This window comes from Cylas formicarius, unplaced genomic scaffold (genome assembly GCF_029955315.1).
Source record: "Cylas formicarius isolate icCylForm1 unplaced genomic scaffold, icCylForm1.1 PGA_scaffold_2__14_contigs__length_35257938, whole genome shotgun sequence".
NCBI classification, from domain to species: Eukaryota; Metazoa; Arthropoda; class Insecta; order Coleoptera; family Brentidae; genus Cylas; species Cylas formicarius.
The window spans coordinates 12,171,648-12,199,095 of record NW_026844319.1 but is presented as its reverse complement, the minus strand read 5'-3'; the positions used below and the strand labels follow the sequence as shown (position 1 = coordinate 12,199,095).

General features: G+C 37.4%; 2 protein-coding genes across 4 annotated transcripts in view; one reads left to right on the top strand and one right to left on the bottom strand.

The window, feature by feature from the left end:
- Positions 1–27,448, bottom strand: part of LOC132697908 (hemicentin-1) — a 732,356-nt gene that overhangs the window by 346,155 nt on the left and 358,753 nt on the right. The gene's annotated exons all lie outside the window — the stretch shown is intronic.
- Positions 16,987–18,219, top strand: LOC132698528 (early growth response protein 1-like). 2 transcript variants are annotated; one of them, XM_060664653.1, is made up of 4 exons: positions 16,987–17,243; positions 17,301–17,544; positions 17,597–18,064; positions 18,119–18,219. In XM_060664653.1, exons 2-4 carry the CDS (start codon positions 17,310–17,312, stop codon positions 18,151–18,153), a joined length of 738 nt encoding a protein of 245 aa, XP_060520636.1. In that variant the 5' UTR covers positions 16,987–17,243; positions 17,301–17,309; the 3' UTR covers positions 18,154–18,219. The 2 variants fall into 2 exon arrangements, with proteins under 2 accessions (XP_060520636.1, XP_060520635.1); XM_060664652.1 differs by having other exon boundaries at positions 17,597–18,153.

Sequence of the window (27,448 nt, the reverse complement as noted above, 5' to 3'; positions counted from 1 at the left end):
GCCCAAAACGAGATTGCCGTTGTTCCCGATTTTCATAAGCGAATTTTGTTTAGCGATGAAGCGCACTTCTGGTTGAATGGCTACGTCAACAAACAAAACTGCCGCATTTGGAGCGAAGCTAATCCTCAAGTGTATGTCGAAACACCGTTACATCTAGAAAAACTGACTGTTGGGTGCGCTTTATGGGCTGGTGGAATCATTGGTCTGTACTTCTTCAAAAACGATGATGGCCAGAACGTTACAATGAATGGTGATCGGTATAGAGCTTACTAACTCTTTCATTCCTGAATTGAATAACCATGATGTCCAGGAGATGTGATTTCAACAAGACTGCGCAACATGTCACACAGCTCGTGCCACAATCGATTTATTGAAAGACACCTTTGGTGACCGCCTAATTTCACGTTTTGGACTTATGAATTGGCCTCCAAGATCTTGTGATTTAACACCGCTAGACTACTTTCTGTGGGGCTATGTAAAGTCATTGGTCTATGCGGATAAGCCACAAACGCTTGACCATTTGGAAGGCAACATTCGCCGTGTTATTGCCGATATACGGCCACAAATGTTGGAAAAAGTCATCGAAAATTGGACGTCCAGATTGGACTATATCCGCGCCAGCCGTGGCGGTCATATGCCAGAAATCATATTTAAAATATAATGCCACAAGGTTATCTTTCGGATAAATAAAATTCATATCAATCGAATAATCCATCGTTGTTTTATTGCAACTTAAAATTCTATACATCGAAAAAAAACACCCCTTATAATGTAACATTTCAAGGACGAGGGTTTACAGTACCTATTGCCTTATTGTCAAACAAGCATCTTGGGTTACAATAGGTTCTGGCAATTCCCAAAGAAAGTTCAGTCAGGTTAATCCAGCATTCCATACATATGCCGCAAAGAATACATTGGAGAGACCAGACGAAAAATATGAACTAGGCTCAAAGAACACGAAAGAGCCTTACGACTAAGACAGATAAACTCATCAGCTGTTGCCGAACACACTCATGAAACCGGGCATAAAATTTTATTCGATAAAACTAAAATTCTTGCATGTAATCAGTTCTTCTAACAACGAAAAATCCGAAAGTCTATAGAAATCAGACTCAGGTCTCCAACTGTCACCAATTTGGGAATCAGTCATCCGAGACGGTGTTTATGCCCCTCATTAGCGCCCCCCTTCAAACGATATATAAGCAGGTACAGAGTAAAATACAGATCAGTTTCAGTCAAGCTCTGAAGAAGCCAACAAGATGATTGGCAAAACGTCAGCAATTTAGACTCAGTAAAAATTATAACCTGCTTCTTGGATTTATTTAAGTTTAAACCATATGCTTCAGATAGTTTAGCAATTATTTCGAGATCAGAACGGCAGCAGGAGGCTACACTTTAAATGGCAATGACAGGTATATATCATATCATCAGCGTACCAGTGAGAATATTAAACAATTTAGTGGTAGGGCAAATCAGAAGTGAATTATAGAAAACCATGAAAATATGAAGAGAAGGCAGAGTCCATTTCCGTTGTTCTAAATTAAAGCCGACACGCATCTACAAGCGTTTTACAAGAAACCATGTCATGAGATAAGAAATCTGATGACAATAATATTCAAAATTCATTTACTTCAACTTCTTGAAGTTTGTGGTTTTTTATGCCAAGACGAGGCTATGCTTTGAAATGACAATTACATTAGCTTATCACCAGAATAATATTCACTTAAGTGGTTAAAGATATGATAGTAGAAGCGTTTGTATCATGAGACATTCACTACACGACTCCTTTTAGGCGAACTAACAAGTAAAGTATGTCCCATTTCTAAGACCGGAGTTGAAAAGTTATTGAATAATTAAAGACCCATTTCTTTTAAAAATAATTGGAAAAATGATTAAAAAAGAATGACGTAATTTATGGAGAATATTTTTTTGCCGAAATTACATAATATGGCCTGTAAGGGCAGATTCTACAGTATTTTAAAATCTTGCTGAAATGGGGCAGTCAGTATGTTAAAATATAGAGTACCACAATGTTCCGTCCTTCGGCCACTACTTTATTTCGTTTACGTGATTAGTTATCAAATTGCTTACCTTAAAGTTCAAAACTACGCATGAGACATTATTAGTATACACAGGAGAAAATTAGAAGTAATTCGAAAAACTAATAAATATGGAACTTAATATACTCCAACAAAATAAAAATAAATATTGAAAAACAATATTTCTAATATTTAAGCAATATTGGTATAAACATCATTTTTTCTTGTCACACCTGAGATATCTAATCCCAATCTGAAGAACTTGTAGAGACACCATTTTGAATAAGATGCAAATTATATGAAATAAATATTACAGCAAAAAAGCGTTTATATTTAACTAATATAGGTTTAAATAATCCTGTTCACCTAGCATCCCAATGTTTCAATAGTTTGACGAATTCTTATCCACTTTTTGTTGGAAAATGTAAAAATCAATAATCCTTGTGTTGAGGGCAGAGCTACCAAAGCACTGATTTGAGTCAACCAGTAAATATACATTTTGTTATTTTTATTTAATATTTTAAAATCAGAAGAATTATAGCAGAACGATAAATATGCAAAGAGGCAGAGCTGAACATAGCTCTACGAGTTTCATGTTGTTATACATTAAATGTCTAGGGCTGTATTCATTTCTGATTAATAAAAATCCAATCTGCGTTCATAGCCGTTTTCCGTATTATAAGACAAGAAATCTCGATTGAAATCTAACCAAGTCAACCCAATAGTAATGAAAACCCAGTTATTTTAACCAACCCACAATGGCTGTTTGTGGCCGCGGTTCCGATATCGAACGTCGAGAGAAATTTTCGGACTGACAATTCGGCAGATTGTTTTCATTCTCGGATTCTCCGTTCTATAAGTTTGCAATTTCTGTTGATCTATATCCTTCCTCTTGGCCCGAGATGAGACTATAAATAACGCGAACAATTCTGGCTCAAGATATATTGAGTGAAATAGCTGGTGCAAACGGGTCCGACATCAAACATTCTTAACAAACTTCGTGGAAGATAATAAACTGCCCCCCGAATATCTAGCTGCATTTTAAGGCCCGCGAAAAACAAAGTTACTGTACGATAAAGTTCCTACGGAGCGTAAAGAACCGAAATTGGCCACAATAAATACACCGCAAGTCGAGTTTGCTTCGGGATTATTTACTACTAGACCAGCTCACTTTTTAATACACTTAATTGTGATCTATCGGCCGGATTTGAGTTTTATAGTTGCCGCGATTCACTCAAAATCGTAATGATACGAGCATGCTCCTTGACGGAGATGTTCTTTATAATGCAGCTTGAGCGTGTGGGAGTAGCAGGCATAACATTTTTTGTACTCATAAGGCCCTAACAGTGAGACGAGACTTCTCCCGACTAAAAAGCTAACGTCCACCTATTTTTTCTTTCTTTGAACGAATAAAACACATCTAATGGATATTCCGGCTAAATTGCTATATCGTCCGAAAGATACAAAGGCATGATAAACGGTAATTTTTGACAAGGCAGCAAAATGTAAAACCCTGAATAAAGGAGCTTCATTCGTTAATAGGCAAGTCAGTTAAAACCACCGATTTGCAAAATACTTGAAAGAGTAGATGTGGCATAAGTATTAAAAATAAGACACTCAGTATTTGGTGGCCTGGTGTTCCGCGACAACTGCTTCCCAAGGAAAGTAGCAATCTATATGCCCCACGACTACTCGTATGTCAGTGAATACGTCTGTGATTCATACTGGGCGACGTTCCGTTTTCTGATTAAAAAAACTGTTGCAAGGGCTTGAGGATGGTCATGTTAGGATCAATATTAGCATTCATGAGGGCTACGTACACGAACACCATTCTGCAAGACTTTCAGTGTGACTCCAGAGGTTGTTACTCGCAGAACTGATACTAATGTCACTTTAGCGTCATTATTTTATCATGAACTAGAAAATCTTGGGCTTACAGAGCTATGCGCTGTAATGCTATGTCCTTGCTACATATGTCCTTGATAAGTTTTTGCATCAGCATATCGTAGATGATTATGATGCTTCTCTAAATATCATATTTGTTTTCTGTCACAATAGTCTAAATCGATGAAAGATTTGGAAGGTTTAAAAAAATGTTTCGAATTCTTAGCACGCAATATTTAACTCTGTCTGAAGTCAATCAGATCTAAAATACATAATTCTAAGTCATATGTTTATATTATCTAAGTAACATTGTGCTTCTCTATCTAACTGAAAGGACTTAACGTAAAGTTTGCTTCCTTTTTTTTTCTGGGGACTTTTTAAACCAAATGCACACCAGAATGTATTACTTTCTGTATTACAAATTCATAGAACCCACTTGATGTGGTATAATCTTTGTCATCCTATAATAAATATGTCACCAAATTTGAAAGTGACTTTTTTAATATTAACAATTACCTCGATTCTTAGTTATCCTAACAAAGTCTCCAATTTTAAATTTAGTAGTATTACTTGTAATATTCAGGTGTGTGTCTTAAAAAAAAATTCTTCGTTGCTTTTTACAAAACTTCTGGATTCCTCCTGCGTCGATTTTTGCTGAGTCGAAATCGCTGACGTTTCGCCAATCTTCCTGTTGGCTTCTTCAGAGCTTGACTGAAACTGGCTCGTATTTTACTCTGTACCTGTTTATATATTGTTTGATGGGGGCGCTTATGAGGGGTATAAACACCGTCTCGGATGACTGATTCCCAAATCGGTGACAGGTAGAGACCGGTCGCGGTTAAGATTGTTACGATGTTTATAGATTTCTTAACAATCTTAACCGCGACTCAGGTCTCTACCTGTCACCAATTTGGGAATCAGTCATGTGTGTAAAATATCACTCCAAATACATTGTATGTATTATTATTTTTTGAAAACTTATTATATCTGTTCGTGTTTGTCACTAAATGGAACCTGTTTGTTATAGGGTTCGAAAGATAAAATATACTAAAACAACCTAAGTAATGTTCACATAAGATATTAGTCTTCATTTTTGTTAGATTTAAAGACATTACGGTACTTTTTTTTATACAATGACATTATCATTAAATTGTACATGTTTGGTACAGGGTCTTAAAGATAAAAGAAAATGAAACGACCTAAACGATATTAGCGCAACATATTTATTCATTATTTCTGCAGACTTTCAGCCTATTATAGTCTATATTAAGTACTTTCTTTTACACTACCTAATAATCTAAGGTAACTAACCAACCTTTCCTTATACTTTGACGCTAACTTTTTGTTATCTTATATATACTTCATGATCTTATTCATCCAAAAATTGAATGTTAGTTATTCGTCCAACTGCTCCTAAACTAATAAGATACACGGATTTACCTTTAGCGATATCCTTGTTCAAACTATCAATGTGTTGTCAATAATGGAGTTAAATGAACACACATCCAGATATTTAGATTAGATAGATTTTTCCCATTCATGGTTAGGAGAAAAAATTCGTAAACTGCAGAACAAAACATACCGAAGTCACATGAATAGTTTTGAATGTGGCGGTGCTAACTCAAACATACCCGAAAATTCAAAATTTCCCTACGATAACTCAAACACACCCGAACATTCATGAGAATTCAAATTTTCCCGCTAAAAGTGGCTTAGAACCGAAATTACTACACTACTTTGCTTGTATCATAATATGCCAATTTATTTTAGGTATCACCCTTACTGTTACAAAAGATCTGCTTTTCTAACGCAACTTTTTTCTTGTTGATCTATGTCGCCGAAGTTTTCATTGAAACTTCTGCAGTGACCCCGTTTGCTTTAAGTATTAATCCATCGTCAGACTTTGGACTAATGTTTGTCTTGGAGAATTGAGTTTATTTTATAAATGAATTAATCTGGTTCTCGGTAACGCCCGTGCTACTTATTGCCCACAAATTTGCGGCACAAAATCAAACCTTATCGGTAAATATCGCTCCCGCAGAATGTTATTTAAATGTTTTAATATTAAGTAATGAGACTTATTTTAGTTTCTTAACTACTATTTGTTTGAAGAATACACAAAACAATACTCGCACATCAATCGATCCTAAAGTAATAGCGATTCGAGGCAAGATTAGCATTAGCATGGAGCCTACAATCAGGTACTGGCTTAGATGATAACTTTGATAAATTCGGCCGAGTATCCCATCCTATGGTCAGCAATCCCAGGGATGCTTTCCTTTTTTTCGAAGTTATATGAAAGATTTATTACAAACACCATAGAGATTGATGGACAGTTGTTAAGATTCGTGAAAAAAGTTATGGGACGTCTCTCGAACGAGATGATCACTTCTAGGTCCTGCTTTTTTATTATATTCACTTCATACATGACCTGTCAATTTTTCAACCAAGTAAGCAAGTCAACTTTGAAATAGATCTGGAGCGGAAGCTTAGTGAATATATGGAGTCATTTATTGAACACTAACGGTCCAAAACTGAACCTTAATAGATCATCACTGCAGAACCATTAAGGGCTGGGCAGTTAAAAAATTTGATATTTTGTATATGATTTCACGAGTCAAGTATCATTGCATTTTACGTAACATTTACAAAAGAGTTGTTCTAATTCTATGGGGATGTTTCTCATATTTATCTGCCAGGATTCGTAATCGGAATAATATTAATAATTGAACACAGTAGTAATTATTCGTGACTTGACCATCCCCCGTCCCCCGGGGGAGATTTTGTGATTGCAAATTTACAGATTCCCAAGCAACCGAAAAAAAAAATTAGTTTGACCATTCTACGAGAGATGTCGCCACCCATTAAGAGCTCAGGTTTCGATCGCCAGATGTCACCCTGAATGGGGAGTAGGGGGTAGTTTTCGCGTTAGTGCCTTTTTGGCAATTTCGCCCCGCTAGGGGTAGTTTTTGCGTTAGTGCCTTTTTGTTTTGACGTATTTTTGCGCGAGGTGAAAAAAGCGACCGGTGTGTCGCGCGCGGTCGGGGGATTCGAACCTCGAACCCCGCGCGCTACGTTAGTCGAGCCTAGCCGAGCCTAGCCGACGACGATTTCGGCGGCGACGATAAGAGAATTCAACTAATAAAAGGTCGTCGAGGTAGTATTGACATCCGACATGTTTAAAATGCGCGAATTCAATAAACACATTTTTATTAACTTACAATGTATCTGATAACGATAAAAAACATTATACGTAAATAAAGCATATATATTCCATATTTGCTAATGTGATGAAATTTTGTTTAAATTCATCAAGTGTGACCCCGAGGTTAGCTACTTTGTGCGAAATTGCATTGTTCTGTTTCCGAATAAATATAATAAAAGGTCATCGAGGTCGCGTAAAATATAATTAAATTAAATAAATGTGCACCGATAAAATTTATGATGTAATATTTTTATGAAATATTGCTAACAAATGGCAAGTTGAGTTAGCCAGGTCCCTTTTTTGACTTAAAGTAAGTTGGTGGTGTATGTTGTTTTGCGGTCAGACAGAAACAAATTATAGACCAGTATATGTTTAGGAATTAAATGAAAAATGACATAAACCAAATACGTGTTACTAATAAAATTATTTATTGATTATATATATTTACATCTCGGTTATGTATATTTACATCTCGGTATAAATTCATAGCTTTAAAAAGACTGTGCCTTTTTGACATAATTTTTTCAATATCTTCTCTTTCGAGAAAAATTTGCGACCGTCCATTTTTTAATAGCCTCAAATCACAAAGCTCTTCTTCGTTCCAATACATCACCTCTATGTCGTCACCGATGTGTGCTGAAACGTCGTTCCACTTTAGATGTTCTCCTACTTCTTCGTTTAGAAAATTGAGAAAATCCAAGAACTCTTCTAGTTGAAAATCCATATGTTCGTCCCTGCTGGTGAAACGAACGCCAGTGTTGTAAATTTCAAACAGCATATTTTCGTCAATCCTAACAACATCAGTGGCCATTTTAATTTTTTTTTTTTTGCTGCGTTAAGTACACTTTTCGAGTCACAGTCGATTGAAGAGTTTTGGAATATATGCGAACAATTTATACATCCACATATCCCTACTTGCGAAGATGGGCGGAGCAATGAATTTTTGTCAACTTGTATAAGCACTTTGATAGTAATAGGAAACAAGCACCGGTAACTAGATACAGTAGAATCAAAACCTTTTGGAGGTCTGTCCCAAAATTTTCCTCCTTATCACTACGATAGCTGATATTATTGAAAGCAATCGTTTGCCATTCGCCGTGGTCGCCGAAACTGCGATCAAAGAAAACCAAACGGACTTTGTAATTTAGATACTGAGCGGTAACGTTTGGTAACCTTGCTCCAAAAATGTGTAGCTTATCGTTACCGTTAGCTGTCATGGGATACAGCTGACTCCATTCTTCCGGCCAAACGCCACTGATATTGTTATTTTTAAAACAAACGTACGCTTCGATAACCCCATTGGGTTTATTTAAGTAGAACATATTTTGCACTACCGCTGTTAATAAAACATATTGAGCACTTAACAAAGCCATGTTTCTCACTATATTGAGGCGATTTAAATCAATGAACTACTTTTTATAACACTCAAACAAAGCGGACATTTATTTTGTGGAGGCACGGGTCCGTCGATATGAGTTCTACTATCCGGTCGATTATAGTGAATAAAACAAGGCAAATGAGTCTGCAGGTCGAAATTGTTTTTCTGCTTGTCGGATAACCTATGCCACATAGCCAGCAAGTCGTAGGATTTCACGTATTTGATTAGGTATTCCGCGGGAAGCTCATCGACGTTGCTTATAGGGCGATTCATCACTTAACACTTGAGAATTAATTTTGATTTGCTCGCTTTGCGTTAGTCTGTTTTATATGTTGCCGCACAAAATAAAATTGCAAATTTTGAAAGCACATCTTTTTATTGTCATTTTCATATAGGAATTTTAGCATATAACCAATTGAATAATAATACAGAGTTTCGTAAGGCACACATGCGTAATCCACCATTCATATGAAAGGTGCACTTAGGTCGGTCCAATTCAAATTTGAGCGGTATCAGCCAACTGTCGTCGAATTTTTCGATATTAACAATCAAAGGAAGGTGTAGCTGTAGTTGTTGGATCTTCGAAGTCAAAAAATCAATTTTCGGTTGCCCTCTGAGGTATATAATGTCCGCGGTTTCAACCAAACGCCTAACCAATTCGTCGATAAAGTTATAGTCTATAAGACCTGTACTATATTTTAATCCGTGGTGAAAACGCTCGAGCCAACGTACGCTTCGCTTATCAGCATGAGTCAACGTTAAAAAATCTCTCGGCGGCTTCATTATGTAGTGGGCCATTTGATTTCCGTCGTAAATTGCAATTTCTTTAGCGACGAAACCTTCACCGTCCTTTAGATTAAACCCTTGTGTATCTAGTGCCACGATCCGCATGATGACAACTGTCAAAAATGTACTGTTTCGCCTGATATTTATGGCAAATTTTTTGAACATCTGCGAATCGGGTTTTTAAAATCCGTTACATTTGTTTTACTATTTTAGTTAGCGGATTGTAACTAAATACTTTGTCATGTAAAATGAGACAATAAACCGATGTATCCTTCTTGATATTAGCGCTAGTTTCAAATTCAATTCGCATTACCACGGAACCAGTTTGTAGAGACTCTCTTTGATGAGAACAATCGATGTGTGTAATGGGACATTTTTCTTTGAAATGCTGCGGTGTGAAAATTGGCTCATTGGAAATCCCGTAATAAGAGTGTCTAAAATTAGCAAACATATCATACAGAGTCGAATACTTGTTTTCTTTAAAATTTAGGTTTAAATCATGGTACGGATATCGTTCCGAATTTAAAAATACTTTTATATTAGTTAAATCGACGTCATCAAATTGACTCATATCCTTTTCTACTCGACCTTTCCTATTTTCGTGGAAGGCGATAATGATATGACGCGGAGTTTCTAGTTTATTTGTTGTTTTCACGGGCCACGTGTGAGTTGTGGTTTCAGGCAGAGATGAATATTCAATAATTTCCCAAGATCTGAAACCGATTGTTATCTCTTTATTAGACTCCATGATTTTCGTTAAAACAAGTTCTTCTGCAATATTTGTCATTATTTTTGGGATTTTCCAATATATCTTTTTAAGCGAAACTTTAGGTATTTCGGGAGTTGTGGTTTTTGGTTCATTGTCGTCTAAAAAAAGGACCGCATCTAAATCGTTGCTGGCTCGTATTAAAACTAACTCTTGCTTCATATTCAATACAATTTTTTGATAATCTTCGAAGAATCCTGATAGCATTTTCAACGGAATAGAGATGTTAAATTTTCCGTGATCATCGACCATAATTCTGTCACTTGCATTTCGATTTGGAAACCATCCTGCATTTTGAAGTTTTATACTTTCGTTGGTATTATAGGAAAGATATGCTTTTAATGTTGATGCCAAACCAACGTTCCTGACTGCGTCCAAGGTGACGCCATTAAGTTCGTACCGGATCTCTCTAAAGAGAAAAGCAATTCCATTGTTAATAAACCTTAATTTTCCAGTGTACTTGTCATCTTCATTAGTAAGGACCCCCTCGATGTACAACACACTTTCACAGGGTAAAGTGAAGGAATCTAGTTCCTGAATTGGTATGCGTATTTCGTCGTTATAGTCGAATTTTGAAGACACGAATGGTTGATAAGTATGAAACTCTGAACTTACGATGGAGTTGTCGATATAGAGTTTTTCGTTAACATTTAAAATTGTCATTTTAAGAGCACTTGGAATCCTAATGATTTCAAAAAGGTGCGGTTTGTACGTGTTAAACGTTGGCCGTTTCTAATGGCACTGGATTTGCAAACAATATTTCTCTTTTTATAGTTTTTTTTTGTGATTGTACTGTAACCACTGATGGTTCTCTTATAAAAGTCCTGTTATATCTGGTAACCATTATTGCTTTTTTAAATGCAACCTCACTGTTATCGTTTCGTTTCTAAAATTAATAAGATCTCCGTCTTGGTCGATGATTTTTATAGTGATATTATTAATTGTCTTAACACTGATTGGAAAATAAAGTATAGGTAGGGGCGACTCGACTATTTTATACCCAGGAGCTACAGCCGGAAAAAACTGATGTATTATGTGAACCGGTTTACCATTACTGTATGAGCCAACACATATATTACAATCGACGCAAATAGCATTGACTTTATTAATATTTACTACTTTATCCGACTGTTCTGTAGTCGATGCTTCAACTACTCGCTTTTTAAATCCAAGCAGTCGACCTATGGAATCATTCGAGGAAAAGTCAATTCGTTTAGAACAAAAAATTGAACTCTTTAAAGTGTTGGAATTTGATTCCAGAATAAAATCGACCTTCTCTTTAAATATCTTTTTCACTTGGTTTTTGACGTATTTCTCGATATCTGTTAAATCGTACGTTCCCTCTGGAATAGTTATAACTTTCTCTCCTATATGTAACTTGTTATTACCGGGTTCAATATTTGGTATGCTCATGTACGTCTCGAAATCTGCTAGTCCCAAAAAGTATTCCTTATCATCATCTAAATAAATTGGCGGATTGAAATCGGCGGATAATATAGAAGTTTTCCCACTTATGGAAATCGTAGTGGACATTGCGAATCTAAATTAATCACTGACGTTTCACTTTAACGGCATGTTATTATATAGAAATTTTAGTGACAGATGTCCGCAATTGTAAGAACTGGACTTTTGTTTGGTTTCATAAGTGTAATATATGTTAACATTTCCATTAGAATTAAGATATTTAACTAATTCTACAGGCGGTTTCAAATTTCCGTAACCATCAAAGTAGAAAGCCTTAGTTTTGTCCTTTATGTAGCTGACCCAATGAGTTCCCTGGTTTTTCTCACTATCCAAGTTAACAATTCCGCATTCTTCAATTTTAATTTTTCGCGGTAAATTATCACGCATAAAAACGCCCCTGAAATGCGGAATTTGTAGTATTTTTGCATATTTTTCCAGATCGAAATTTGTCAAAGCTCTTCGAGGTAAATTTATTTGGACTTTTTTTTTCTCTTTTGGGTATTTTTCTCCTTCGACACAACACCGCCCTTATATGGTTTAATATAAAGACCTTTTCCTTCACTTCTACTGTTTTTAAACGGTTTTACGTATAGTCCTTTGCCTTGGGCTTCGATGGCTCTGTTATGACGTTCTTGTTCTGCCAACTGCTCTTTGGCCGCTTTAGCATCGTTTACTGCTTTCGCGATACCTGCCGCTCCTCCGCCTAGCGCGCCAAGTGCTCCCAATATCGGTAGTAAAAGAGGTAAAAATCCACCAATTTTATTAGGTGTTTTTATAATACGCTTTTTTTTGCTCGCTTTCATTTTGCTTGCTTTTTTAACACCCATTCCCAATTTTCGCTTTCCTTTCATTACACCTGTTATGCCTAAAGCGGCTGTTTTTTCTCCAAACGAAGAGTCCTTTGCTTTAACCCTCTGCCAACCTTTATCTTCTAAGATCTTGTCTGCTTCGTGTCTCTTTGTTAAATTGTTAGACTGAGAGTATGCTATATCGTGCTCTTTACAAGCAGCGTCTAAGGGATTTATACCTGGATCACCTCTATTTATTTTCTTCTGTAAATGAGTACCCGGTCCGCAGAATTGGTAACCAGGAATATGCAGTTCGATAGGAAGTTTGTTTATAAGTTTATTTACCAATCCTGAACCTTTCGCCCTGTTTCGATGTACAATCATGAGAGTGTTTGGAAATACTGTTTAAATATTTAGGAATTATGCTATAAATACTTTTGCAGGTTCTTGTTAATGCCTCAGTCGAAATGAAAGTTGTTAAGCAAGCCTTTTCTTTACCCGTAAAAAACCACGACGCAAGCTTGGTCCGCGAATTTCAAAAGCACGGCGATCTCTTTGGAGGTAGTTGCAAGAGGGCACTAATTGTAGGACCCTCAAATTCGGGTAAAACCAACGTCATGTTATCATTGCTCGAACATCCTAATGGAATTAGATTTGAAAACGTTTACTTATATTCCAAATCCCTGCAACAGCCAAAATACGTGTATTTGAGAGAACTGCTAAAGCCTTTACAAGAGATTGGCTTTTTTGAGTTTGAGATCGATGAGAATATCGTTTCTCCTCAGGAAATTAAACCCAATTCTGTTATAATATTTGATGATATTCCTTGTCACGACCAAAGTGTCATTAGAGATTATTTCACTCACGGTAGGCATAAAAACACCGATTGTTTCTTTATTTTTCAAGGATATTCTTCTATACTCAAGCGACTTATCAGGGAAAACGCCAACCTTCTGATTTTATTCAAGCAAGACATGCTGAGTTTAAAGCATATATATAACGATCACTGTATGTTGGACATGTCATTTGAACAGTTTAGAAATATCTGTGTGTACTGCTGGAACGAACCTTATAATTTTCTTGTGATTGACAAAGATTGTGAGTTAGATAAGGGCAGATATAGGAAAAACTTCGATTCCTTCATTTATATATAATATCCCAAAATGGATAAACGCCTAGCGACGGAGCTAATAAAATCAAGAAACGCAGTTAGAGAAAAATATCAAAGGCTAAAACAAGCCGCAAGTGAATCCCAGACGCAACTCGAACAAACCTATAAACCGATAACTCAGCCTCTGCAGCAATTAATTTCATCAATAAATAAAACGGATATCAAACAAGAACCGTTTGAAGAAAAAGAAAATATTAAACATGAAGTGTTAACCTCGACGCCTACCAAAATAAAGGAGAAAAGAACCGGAAAAACCCCAATCTTACCTTCAGAATTGCCCTCATTTTTTGATACCTCCTTTCCGTCGATCCAACAACAAAGCAATGTTGTAGCTGAAAGTACGGGTCTTTCGGACAGCGATACTACGTTGGGAAATCTGTCAGATATTTTAGAACAAACTAAGCAAGCTATACAGGATTACGTCGACACTCCCGCTTACGAGCAATGGTTGAATGACTTTAATAAATTACCACGAACATACATTGATGACAGCGTAAAAGATACCCAACATATATTTGACCATAATTATGGTATCGTTCATGACATAGAAAACGATAAATTTTTTCTGGGCTTAACCCAAAAAGCTGTGGAAATTGTCGGTAAAGATGTGAAGGTACAAGGTATTACATACCCTGGGACTGTGGGTTTGTATGAGTTACTTTTCAAGAAGGTGCCGGTCGGTTTCAAATCGCAAGATCTAGATAATTATATGGATATACTGAAAAGAACAAACGCGTATCGGAGAAACCATGACCCTAATGGACAAGTGCAAGGAAATGCATCATATAAATATATAAATATAATTGGACCTTATTTACAGGAGCGAGGAATAACAAAAACAAAAAACCCGGTGAGACGACTAGCTGACGCATTTTCTAAAGTGCCTCCGCCTTATAGGACAATCAAAACTGGGACGGGGTTAACTTTAAAATCAAATAAAGAAAATACAGATTATATTTATTGGGATAATGTTAACGAGCTTGTCGATAGATTAAGACTGTTATTGGCATCTACTGCTGCGGGGCACACGGGACATGAGAACGAAATAGCTTCAATTATTGAAGAACTAAGAGAGGGAAAAGTTATCTTATAAAATAAGCACGACTGAGAGTTAGAAAATTATTTGAGTAACAACCGCTGTCATGACTATTAATAAATTTGGTACACACATTAATCACCACCTTAACGAGAAATACGATAATTCAATGAAGGAGTTGGAAAAACATTTATCCAAAATAGAAGAGCTTGAGAAGACATTAAAGAGCTATCAGGCAGATATCAATTCCCAACTTAATAAACTTTTGCCACAACAAAACCGATATACACAATGGGTGAACAAATACAATACGAGTTTGGACCAAATAAATCAGTTAGCGACAACAACTAATGAATGATTTAAAATGGTGTTTAATTCAAATTGACGGGCAATCGACAAAGTAATGAGCAGTGAGAAAGCACAACTCGTCCGAGAGCTGCACAAGCCGGCACGCAGAAATTACGCGCGTCGCAGAACTATAATACGAGGGCTGGATGATTTGTGGCAAGCGGATTTGGCTCAGCTAGACCGATATGCGAAACAAAATAAAAACTTTAAATTCATACTAGTCGTGATCGATTGCTTTTCAAAATACGTGTGGTGTCGACCGTTAAAAACAAAAACCGGTGTTGAAGTTACCAAAGCGTTTACCCAAATTCTCAAAGAAGGACGCCGGCCGCAAAATCTGCAAACTGATCTCGGCAAAGAGTTTTATAATATCCATTTCAAAAAAATGACGGGTAGGTTTGACATAAATCACTACAGTACATATAGCAACGTGAAAGCTGCCGTAGCCGAGAGAGTTATACGTACTCTCAAGGAAAAATTATTTAGATATTTTTCGTTAAACGGCACCTACAAATGGATAGATGTTTTATCCTCTGTTGTCGAAAAATATAACAGTAACGTGCACAGGACCACCGGAATGAAACCTAAAGAAGTGAACAAAGATAACGCGCCTAGTTTGCTGAAATCAGCGTACAGTCACTTGAAAATTGTAGGACCATCTAAACTTAAACTGGACGACGTTGTAAGAATCAGCAAGACCAAGCACGTGTTTAGCAAAGGTTATACTCCCAACTGGACCACGGAATTGTTTAAAATCGTAAAAGTGCAGATTACAAATCCGGTAACTTATCTGTTGGAAGATATGAAGGGTAAGCCTGTAATGGGCGCTTTTTACCAGGAAGAATTGCAGAAAACCATTAACCCTGACGTCTATCTCGTCGAAAAGGTGTTGCGCAAACGAGGAAATAAGGTTCTCGTGCGCTGGTTGGGCTTGGACAAGTCACATGATTCATGGATCGACACCGCGAATATCCTATAAATTTCTTCTATTATTTTTGATTTTGTGAGCGTCCGAGACAGACATGGAACAAATTGTGTTGCCGGATAATTTTTTAAATTTATTGCAAGAGAATGGTTTGATGGGTCCACCGCCTTCGCAGCCACCAACAGATATTCCAAAACGTAAGCGTACTGCTGCAAATTCACGAGTTAAGAAAATAAAAATTGAATCTCTACCGCAAGCACAAGGAGAATGGTTCGAGGCGTTCAAAGATGACAACGAAAAAAGATAGGCGTTCAATTTGAAAAACAATTTGGAAAATCAGCTGATGCAATGTGAAGAAGGTATCCAGCAGCTAGAAACTCAGATAGCAGTTGTTCAGGCCGATCTCCAAATACTGCGCTTACGTGCGGAAGAATACAAAGCAAAAATCGGATATTTCCAAAATTTGGCTCCAGGACATATTGTATAAAAACGAAAAAATATTCAGTAACTGTATTTTGATATAAAAATAAAATCGCGTTAAAATATTTTTATTTTATTTCAAATGTTAGCCAGGACGCTTTTGGTCAGATTTAAATTAGGTCTAAAATATATATGGAACAGCTCTCGAACAGGTCTAGGACAGCCTTAAACAGACCCAAAACCTCTACGGAACAGGTTTCTACAGGTCCGACACAGATATGGACCATTTTGCTTCTTTAAACAGGAATGTTTATTTCGCATTGCGATCGAATAATTATTTTTGGTGACGCAAAGTATAACATACTGACAAAATGAAATTACGGAGTGAGATTTTTTTTTTGCGTTTTTGTTCGCGTCGAAGGAAATGCGACTATAAACTCGATGTCGAAGGAAACGCATGCGGTAAGAATATCAAACGTTTCGATTAAACCATTTCTTGTGTCGCAGGAAAACACGTATGCCGTTCCTAAGCGGTCTAATATGAAAGTCTCGTTTAAAACATTTTTTTTTTGCGGCGAAGGCAGGCGACGCGATGATCTCACCCGCCAAAGTTTAGTTTAAACATTTCGCAAAGCGATGATGTCATGCATCCGCTGCCGCACACCGACGACGCGGCGGGCAATGATATCAGCCAGTTGTGAAACGCGACGGCGGCGGTACGCCTGAGTCATCGCACACAATCGCGCTGCAATTTACATTCACGCCGCGACCAACGGTCGAGTTTCTAAGCGAAGCGGCCCCATACGACGACGGTTTGGTTAGGTTAGGTCGCTAACTACGACCAATTTTATCAGCGGGTCGCGTTATATTGCGGAATTCTCGCCAACACAAATCTTAATTATTCTGAAGGAACGTTCTCGAATGTAATTTTAAATTCATTACCCCAGAAAAATTGGCTTAATTAACAAGTGACCGCCGCCATAGTGAGACTTCATTCTTTGGATTTTTGTTTGTGTTTCACCACTTAAAAAAGGTAAGTGTCAAGTAGAGATCTGGAACAGTTGGAGAGTGAGACGCCTATTCCTCGCAGCAAATAAAAATGTTCACCTGCGAATATTGCAACCGCTCGTTCAGCCGTAAAGACCACCTGGCGAGGCACGGGGACTGTCGCGCAGCAGTACAAATTTGTGACGTTTGCGGCGGGATATACAAATCCGAGGGGGCTCTCCGACGCCATAAACGCGAGAAGCATGAGGTTCCCAAGGCGAAAAGACCCGCCGCCGCCCCTATTGCTGCAGACGAACCCAAGCGCCCGAGACTTGACCTACCGGAAGGTAAGGATTTTTGATTTTATATCCCAAACAATTCTCATATTGTATTTTATAGCTTCGACATCATCATCATCACCATCATCCACGCGCCATTGTACGCAGTGTAACTTGACCATTCCTGCAATGAGATGGCAAGGACACTTGCGTACTTTGGCTCACCGCCAAAAATGCAGCGTGGTGCAGGAGCCAGGAGTAGAAATGATACAGACCTCCTTCCGTAACCGCATAGTTACATACCGTCTGGCGTCCACCATTAACCCTACCGACGTTAAGGGCTTCTTGGACCACCTTAGGTCTAAAATCCTTACGTTGGTAGAGTCGAACGTCCGACGCTACGGCAACGTAAAAGTCGGTATGGAGCTATTCGGAAACTTCCTCTTGCAGACGAAGGAACAAGAGGAGGTTAAGTCCTTCAATACCAAATATCGGCTGGTGAGCGGAAACACCGATCTGGAGGAGCTATACGTCCAGTTCGTCGACATCTTGGCTACCAAAGCGTCCGAGTTTCAGGAAAGGGACAGCGGTATGATTCATAAAAATGTATATTTCCGAACTAATTTCTTTCTCTTTTTTACAGGCTGGGCGTTGGAGGAACTTCTCCATTTAGAATAGGGATTAACAAGTACAATCCCCTAAGGGCGTCGTCCTATGTTAACCTGCCCAAGGAAATCGAAGCCAAAAAAGCTGTTTTGAACTTGCAAAATACGGACGAAAAATGCTTTATGTGGTCGATCTTGGCTGCTCTTCACCCAATTCACTGGACAAATAACGCTAACAGGGTCAGTAACTATGTAGAATTTCAGAACGAGCTGGATTTTACAGGTATCGATTTTCCCGTTAAACTTAAGGACATATCCACTTTTGAACGACTTAATGAAATTTCGGTCAATGTCTATGGCCTCGAGAGAGTCTATAACAAAGTCCGTAATGATGTTGAGGTCGTTGGTCCTTTGCATTTTACTGAATCTCGTAAAGAGAGACATGTAAACCTATTATTAATTAGTAATGACTATGGAGAAAATCATTATTGTTTAATAAGAAGTATGTCTCGGTTGGTTTCAAAACAATTAACTAAAAGGTCCTCTACAAAGTTTTTATGCGATGGGTGTTTGGTTTATTTTTATAACGAAGAAAAACTAAAGCGTCATAAAGAACACGACTGCACTCACATTTCCATCAAACTTCCGACCACCGAATTGCGCAAGGATAAATACGGTAAAGATGTTCCCGCGAATAAGCTGAAATTTGAAGAATTTGAAAAGAAATTAAAAGTTCCTTTTGTTGTGTACGCGGACTTTGAAACAGTCATGACTCCTTTACAGGTGGAAGGCGAACCGAATCCCGACAAATCGTTTACCGTCAAAACTCATATTCACGAGCCTTACTCTTTCGCCTACTATGTCAAATGTGACTTTGACGATTCCCAGTCTACTTTTAAACAGTACAGAGGTCGGGGCGCACACAAAATTTTCATTGAATGGTTGGAGAGCGACTGCAAAGCGCTCTACAACAAGTTCATGAAAACTTCCGTGCCCATGACCACTCTATCGTTTGAACAAGAGACCGGCTTTCGAAACGCTGTGGCTTGTCACATTTGCGAGAAGCCATTTAATGCAGAGGACGAAAAAGTAAGGGATCATTGTCATATGACGGGCGAATTTCGAGGTGCGGCTCACTTCACTTGCAACTTGAATTTCAAAGTTCCGCGGCACATCCCTGTCTTTTTTCACCATTTAGGTTTCGACAGTCATTTATTCGTAAAAGTTATGGCTGAAGAAGGGGAAAAGATCGATGTCATCGCCCAAAACAAGGAACGTTACATTTCCTTTACGAAACATGTCCTAGTCGATAACATTGAGTCGGAGAAAGGAGGCAAAGGGAAAAGGGTATTTTTAAAACTCCGATTTTTAGATTCATTTCGATTTATGGCATCCAGTTTGGACAGATTGAGTCGAAATTTGAACGATAGTCAGTGTCGGGAAGTCAAAAAATTTTTTAAAAATGAACAAGAATTTCAACTTATTCGACAGAAGGGCGTTTTTCCATATACGTATCTAGATTCTTTTTCAAAATTAGACGAAACCAAACTGCCATCGCACGAGGACTTTTATGACTCCATGCGAAAGAGCAACATAACCAGGGAGGATTACAAGCGTGCCTGGACTGTGTGGAATTTGTTCAAATGTAAAACTTTAGGCGAATATTCAGATATTTATTTAAAATCCGACGTTTTACTTTTAGCCGATATTTTTGAAAACTTCAGAGAGGTGTGTCTGAAAACGTACGGTCTGGACCCGAGTCAGTTTTATACGACACCGGGTCTATCATGGACGAGCGCCCTGAAGGCGACAAAGGTCGAACTGGACCTGTTGACCGACGTGGACATGATACACTTCTTGAAGCACGGTATCCGCGGAGGAGTCAGTCAGTGTAGTGTGAGAAAGGCCGCGGCTAATAATAAATTTTTACCTAATTACGACCCTTCCAAACCTATTTCTTACGTCATGTACTTGGACGCTACCAATTTAAACGGGGCGGCCATGTCACAATACCTCCCAACGGGAAACTTCGAGTGGTTGGAGGAGGGCAAAATTCAAAATTTAGATATTACGCGTATCCCCAACGATTCACCTAGGGGCTATATTTTCGAAGTAGATTTGGACTATCCGGAAGTGCTGCATGACGCACACAACGAACTGCCTTTTTGCCCGGAATCCATCGTTTCGCCAATAGCGAAAACCAAAATGAGAAAACTTATTCCAAATTTAAACAATAAACGTAATTATGTATTGCATTATAGGAATCTGCAACAGGCTTTAAGCAACGGTTTAAAGCTTGTTCGCATCCATCGCGTTCTTGTTTTCGATCAATCTCCCTGGCTAAAACAATACATAGACTTGAATACGGCGATGCGTAATACAGCTAAAAATAAATTTGAAAAAGATTTTTTCAAACTTATGAATAACGCTGTGTTTGGAAAAACGATGGAAAATGTGGACAAAAGGGTGGACGTGCGGCTCGTTTCCCATTGGGAAAATATTGGGAAAAGGTTGGGGGCAGAAGCGTTAATCGCGAGACCTAATTTTAAAAATGTCGCCATATTTAGCGAAAATCTAGTAGCTCTCCAGATGGAAAGGACTAAAGTCGTATATGATAAGCCTATTTACGCCGGATTTTGCATTTTGGACATATCCAAGACTCTCATATACGACTTTTTTTACGGCTATCTAAAGGCTAAGTACGGCGACAAAGCCGTCTTACTCTACACCGATACCGACAGCCTCGTTGTCCAAATTTTTTGCGAAAATTTCTACGAAGATATGAAAGAAAATTTGGACAAATTCGATACTTCTAATTACTCGGAGAACAACCAACACGGCATTCCTGTAAACAAGTCCGTTCTTGGTAAAATGAAGGACGAGTACGCAGGACGGCCGTTGTGGGAATTCTTGGGTACGGGAGCGAAAGCTTATTGCGTAAATGTGGACGGCAACGAGTTGACCAAAAAGGCCAAGGGCGTTGCTGACTCGGTCAGCCAGCGCGAACTTAGTCTCGACGACTATAAGCGCGCTGTCCACGAGGAAGGCACGCTAATCTTGCGCCAAATGTCTTCGTTTCGCTCACATTTACATGATATGTACGTCGAACTGAAAAATAAGGTGGCGTTGTCTTACGCGGATGACAAACGACATCTTATACCCGGCTCAGAGTACACGCTAGCTTGGGGCCATCGAAATTTAGTTGGTTCAAAGGACAGCGGGAAAATCACTGATTGATCGACCACCAGATATTTCTTTTGGCAAACTAATATGTTACGATTCCTTTAGATGATTGTAGTTTATATTTGTGTTTAATTTATGTATCTATTTATGTCCATATATGCTATTTATATATGCATATCGTTCGAATATATTTATTAATATGTGTCTATCCTGATGGGGTTTTGTATATGATTAATAAAACAATTTGTTCGATATTAGTGTCATTAAACGTCTTTTTCCCTGTTGCATTTTATTTAATCCGCAAAAAAAAAAAATTTTGTCAATAAATTATTATATTTTAAGCGACCTCGACGACCTTTTATTAGTTGAATTCTCTTATCGTCGCCGCCGAAATCGTCGTCGGCTAGGCTCGGCTAGGCTCGACTAACGTAGCGCGCGGTGGTGCAGGAAATTCGAGGTGACTTAACACTTTTTACTTCGTCGTATAGTGGGAAAACTTAAGCAGAAGTTTTAAATAAAATCCCTTCTCGAGTAAATTGTTGCCGGTGAAACTTGCTAGGTTCAGTTCAAAATTGTGGAATTATGTAGCGCTGTGGTTCCAGAGTTCTTGAAGATTTAATTGCGAGGCTGAACAAAGTTGTGATGTGGTTCTATTCAATTCTTTTTATATGCGAAAGTTTATTAAATCAGGTATCTTAAGCATAAAAATTGAGCGCTTCTTTCTTTGCTTGAAAATTAATCCACATAATTTTTTTTAATATATATATATATAAAAAAGAACCAAGTATAGGATACTGGGTTGGTACGAATTCGTTGTTATAACAAGCGCCAATTAAAAACATTGTCCCCTTAACCTCTGAAATACTGGATTAAAAAAAATCTCTTCTAACATTATTCACTTGAGTGTCGCATATGAATATAATCGATGAGGGTTGGCACCTGCCGTATGCTTATAAGGAGAGCAATTGCCAAAAATCTCCTTCTTTTAAATAAAAAGTTATCTTTTGCCCCTGATTTAATATATTAACACAATTCTGTCAACAGAGAGACACAAACACCGAAAAGAAATAAACGGCAAACAAGGTAAGCAAAAAGTGTATTAGCAATATTATCTTTTACAGCTACAATGTTAATTCTGGAATGATGTAATAAATTTTATGAGTCTGCTCTTATACTCACTCTACTTGAAGTAGTAACAGCTTCCTTGGCTCTCTTGAAATAGATATCTCATCACTGTAATCAAATCGCGTAAAATTCACGTAAGAAAAGATTAAATTATAATATAACATAATGATGTTGAGGATTTTTTTACATTCTTTTTCAGATGCATATCCATTCACTAGATCTTAGCGTGTTAGAATCTGTCTTTGCCTCTTGGGTGCTTACGAAATCTCCCATAGTCTTTAGATCTGTTCATTGCATAATGTTTCTGGTCAATAATATTGTTTTTTACTCATTCCCCGTTGCCTTCGATTTTTGTATGGAATATGAGATGCAGGATGTTATATTTTTCATTAAGTACTTCTTTCTTTGATATTTTATAGATCCTGATGTGTGGATGTTCAGATTTCAACTTATTTATACTGCTGGTTTTCAGCGACCATGCCCCTAAACCATAAAGCAAGGCATACCAATAATAAATAGCATCTCGAGCAGATATCACTGGAACTCTGTACACTTTTAAACTTCCATTCTTGTTCGAATTTCTTGTTCAGGATTCTAGTCCTCATTCAAGATATTGGTATAATTAGTGTGTCTCGTAGTAGTTTTCATTGGACAAATTTATTTCCAAAAGCGTTGTTGGAAAATCTGGAGGTTTAAAAAAAAGCAGCGAGGTTTTGGTAACTTAGTAAGCGATACACCGCAGTAAGTGCAACGGTTTATCAAGGAAACGAACAGCCCTAGAAATAAAAAAAATTAAGTAATAAGAGAGCAAATCCTGTGTAAAAATAAACAAAAATCAAAATACCATAAACATAATATAACATGTAATAACAATAATTGTAAAAGCCTTTTTTGAATTAAGTGAATACACTTTTTATAAGAAATTTAGACATACAGGCATAGTTCAGTTCAGCACTGGAGGAATGCTGACTGTTCTTGCACTAAACCTAGTATCCGACATAAAGAAGTATACAGAAAAATAGTAAGAGTAAGCATTGATAGAATTTTCTAACAAAAATTTAAAAAAATATATAGAAAATCAACATCAATATTTGAAATAATAAGAGATATGGTGGACAAATATTTATTATTAAATTGAGCACTAACGTCTCAAATAAGAGGTTATTATTCTGATAACAGAAATTTGTGCAGCTGCCTCCAAAAAGCACATTTTGTCTTTAATATTTTAAATGAATATTTTGCATATTTAACAACTTGCTTTGAACTAGAGTGTGACTAACATGTAGACAAGATTTTTGTAGCTTTAGTATTCTGTACTTATCATGGACTTTAAATTTTTCAAGGAAACTTCCACAGGCTATTGTAATGCTTTTTACAAAACTTCTGGATTTCTCCTGCGTCGGTTTTTGCTTAGTCGAAATTGCTGACGTTTCCTGTTGGCATCTTCAGAGCTTGACTGAAACTAGCTCGTATTTTACTCTGTACCTGCTTATATTTTTTTTTGGGGTGGGCGGGGGAGCGCTAATGAGGGGTATAAACACCGTCTCGGATGACTGATTCCCAAAGTGGTGACAGGTAGAGACCTGAGTCGCGGTTAACATTGTTGGTTGTTTATAGATTTCTATAGACTCTCGGATTTTTTGTTGGTAGAAGAACTGATTACATGCAAGAATTTTAGTTTTATCGAATAAAATGTTATGCCCGGTTTCATGAGTGTGTTCGGCAACAGCTGATGAGTTTATCTGTCTTAGTCGTAAGGCTCTTTCGTGTTCTTTGAGCCTAGTTCATATTTTTCGTCCGGTCTCTCCAATGTATTCTTTGCGGCATATGTATGGAATGCTGGATTAACCTGACTGAACTTTCTTTGGGAATTGCCAGAACCTATTGTAACCCAAGATGCTTGTTTGACAATAAGGCAATAGGTACTGTAAGCCCTCGTCCTTGAAATGTTACATTATAAGGGGTGTTTTTTTTCGATGTATAGAATTTTAAGTTGCAATAAAACAACGATGGATTATTCGATTGATACGAATTTTATTTATCCGAAAGATAACCTTGTGGCATTATATTTTAAATATGATTTCTGGCATATGATCGCCACGGCTGGCGCGGATATAGTCCAATCTGGACGTCCAATTTTCGATGACTTTTTCCAACATTTGTGGCCGTATATCGGCAATAACACGGCGAATGTTGCCTTCCAAATGGTCAAGCGTTTGTGGCTTATCCGCATAGACCAATGACTTTACATAGCCCCACAGAAAGTAGTCTAGCGGTGTTAAATCACAAGATCTTGGAGGCCAATTCATAAGTCCAAAAAGTGAAATTAGGCGGTCACCAAAGGTGTCTTTCAATAAATCGATTGTGGCACGAGCTGTGTGACATGTTGGGCAGTCTTGTTGAAATCACATCTCCTGGACATCATGGTTATTCAATTCAGGAATGAAAGAGTTAGTAAGCTCTATACCGATCACCATTCACTGTAACGTTCTGGCCATCATCGTTTTTGAAGAAGTACAGACCAATGATTCCACCAGCCCATAAAGCGCACCAAACAGTCAGTTTTTCTAGATGTAACGGTGTTTCGACATACACTTGAGGATTAGCTTCGCTCCAAATGCGGCAGTTTTGTTTGTTGACGTAGCCATTCAACCAGAAGTGCGCTTCATCGCTAAACAAAATTCGCTTATGAAAATCGGGAACAACGGCAATCTTGTTTTGGGCCCATTCGACGAATCTACACCTTACTTGATGATCGTTTGGCTTCAATTCTTGCACGAGTTGGATTTTGTAAGCACGTAAACCAAGATCCTTACGCAAAATCTTCCATAAAGTGGATGGACACAGATCCAATTTCTGTGCTCGATGGCGGATGGACTCATTCGGGTCTTCCTCAATGCTACGCTCTACAGCAGCAATAGCTTCTTCTGTACGCACCTTACGGCGTCTCTGGGGATGCGAGTTATCAATAAGAGTAAACGTAGTGCGAAAACATTCCATGGTTAATCGAATTAACTGCTCTGATGGACGATTTTGTCGACGATAAAATGGATGTAGTGCGCGATACGTATTCCGCACAGAACCATTATTTTCGAAATAAAATTGCACTATTTGCAAGCGTTGTTCAGGCGTGAGTCTATTCATGATGAATTGCCAAACCAAACTGAGAATAAATCATTTGACAGCTGTTAAATCGGTCGCCATCTTGAACAGTGATGCCAACTTAAAGTTCTATACATCGAAAAAAAACACCCATTATATACTGAAGGAATAATAACGTTTTTGTTACGATTGAAAAATGAACAAATTATATCTACTTGTTAATAAATATCCACACAATTAAGGTTTAACACATTAATTATATTGTAAGTAGTAAACGTTTAATTCTAATATTTAGTATTGGAAACATAATACTAATAATAATATGACTTAATCAAAAGTAAAAACAATTTATAATCAATCAAAAACAAAATTATTGCACCAACAAGATACTTATAAAGAAAAGTTTGTTGTGTAAATACTTTTTAAATTTAGATTTAAGATTTTCAACACTTTTTACATTAATAAAAAGCTGCATTATAAGAAATGTTCAAACATGGCACTCGTCAGGGTAGAATCGACAATTTATACCTCATTTTAACATTATGACTATATACCAATCGTTCTCTGAGTAAATCGACAGAGTGGACGTTTTTAATATTTTTTTATAAAAATGGTACAAAACTGATGTACACGTCCAAAATTCGCGCTGAGCGATTGCAAGTCGTGGATAAATCTTATCCACGTTAATCTTGCACCCAAAAATCATAAAATGAGTTTTTTCAGGATTCAGCTTCAAGTTGTGTTTTTAATTAATAAATTAATTAATAAATCTCATCCAAAAAAAAATCGGTATAAAAAAAAATATAAATTTGAGTAACATCAACGAATGCCTGTATTTTACAGTATCGCAGTGACTTAAAAATACCCAACGTTTAAACGAGGAAGAGAAGGGTCCTTAGATGGAACCTCGTGGAACCCCAGATCTACTACGAGTAGTCCAAATAGTATTTTAAATTAATATTAATTGTTTACGCAATTAAATTAGAACAAAAAATTTTTAGATTTTCACAGTTATTTATTACTTTTTGACACCTGCCTCGGCAACATCGTGCCTTTATCATATGCGTGCCGAAACAGCTGTCATAAACTAATAAATAACTGTGAAAATCTGATTTTTTTTTCTACTTCCGTCTGTAAAATACCTAATTACGCACCCATCTAGCGTGCGAATCCGAGCCACTTCGGACATTTCCGGGATTTTACCGCACGGGTTTGGGAGCAATCGGGTGTTTTCGGAGATATTTCCCACGCTTTGAATTTTGACGTTTGTCAATTCTGACAGTCATGTCAGTGAATGTATTCGTGTTTTGCGAAAATGTACCCATAAACTAAAGGTCGTAGAAAAAGTATAGTATGCAACACGTTCGGTAAAATTTTTACGTCACTAGTTTATTAAAAACTCGCTCCGCTCGTGTCAAATAAACTCGTGAGTCAAATGCAGTTTACCGTACTTGTTGCATAATATACTATTGTTCTACTTTAATTGCGTTCATTGGATTTTCATCAAGTAAAAGCTACCTCAGTTCAGTTAATACTTTAACTTAGATACTAGAAGTGATTAATTTATTGTATGACATGTCTTTGAATACTCCAGCAGAATAAGAATATTGTTCATCTTCTTATCACAAGCACGAAAAATGTCATCAGTCACATTCATAAAGGCAACCGATGTCCTTAAATTGATGTCAAGAATGTATGTCACACTTTACTTTGCGAAACCCCGCACCGCTTCAAATTGGTTGAACCCATATCCGTGACGGGATGGAATCCTTACGTTTCCCTAAAATTATGGCACCAGGAAATTAAAAATAAAACGGGTGCGAAGTAATTTTTTATGACGTCAAAACCCGACCCGCCGACGAAATGAAATTAATTTGGTTCCGCGGCTTGATTAAAAAATAACACGGCGGAGTTAGGAAAGCAAATTTAGCGAATTTAAAAACTTTAATTATTTTCGG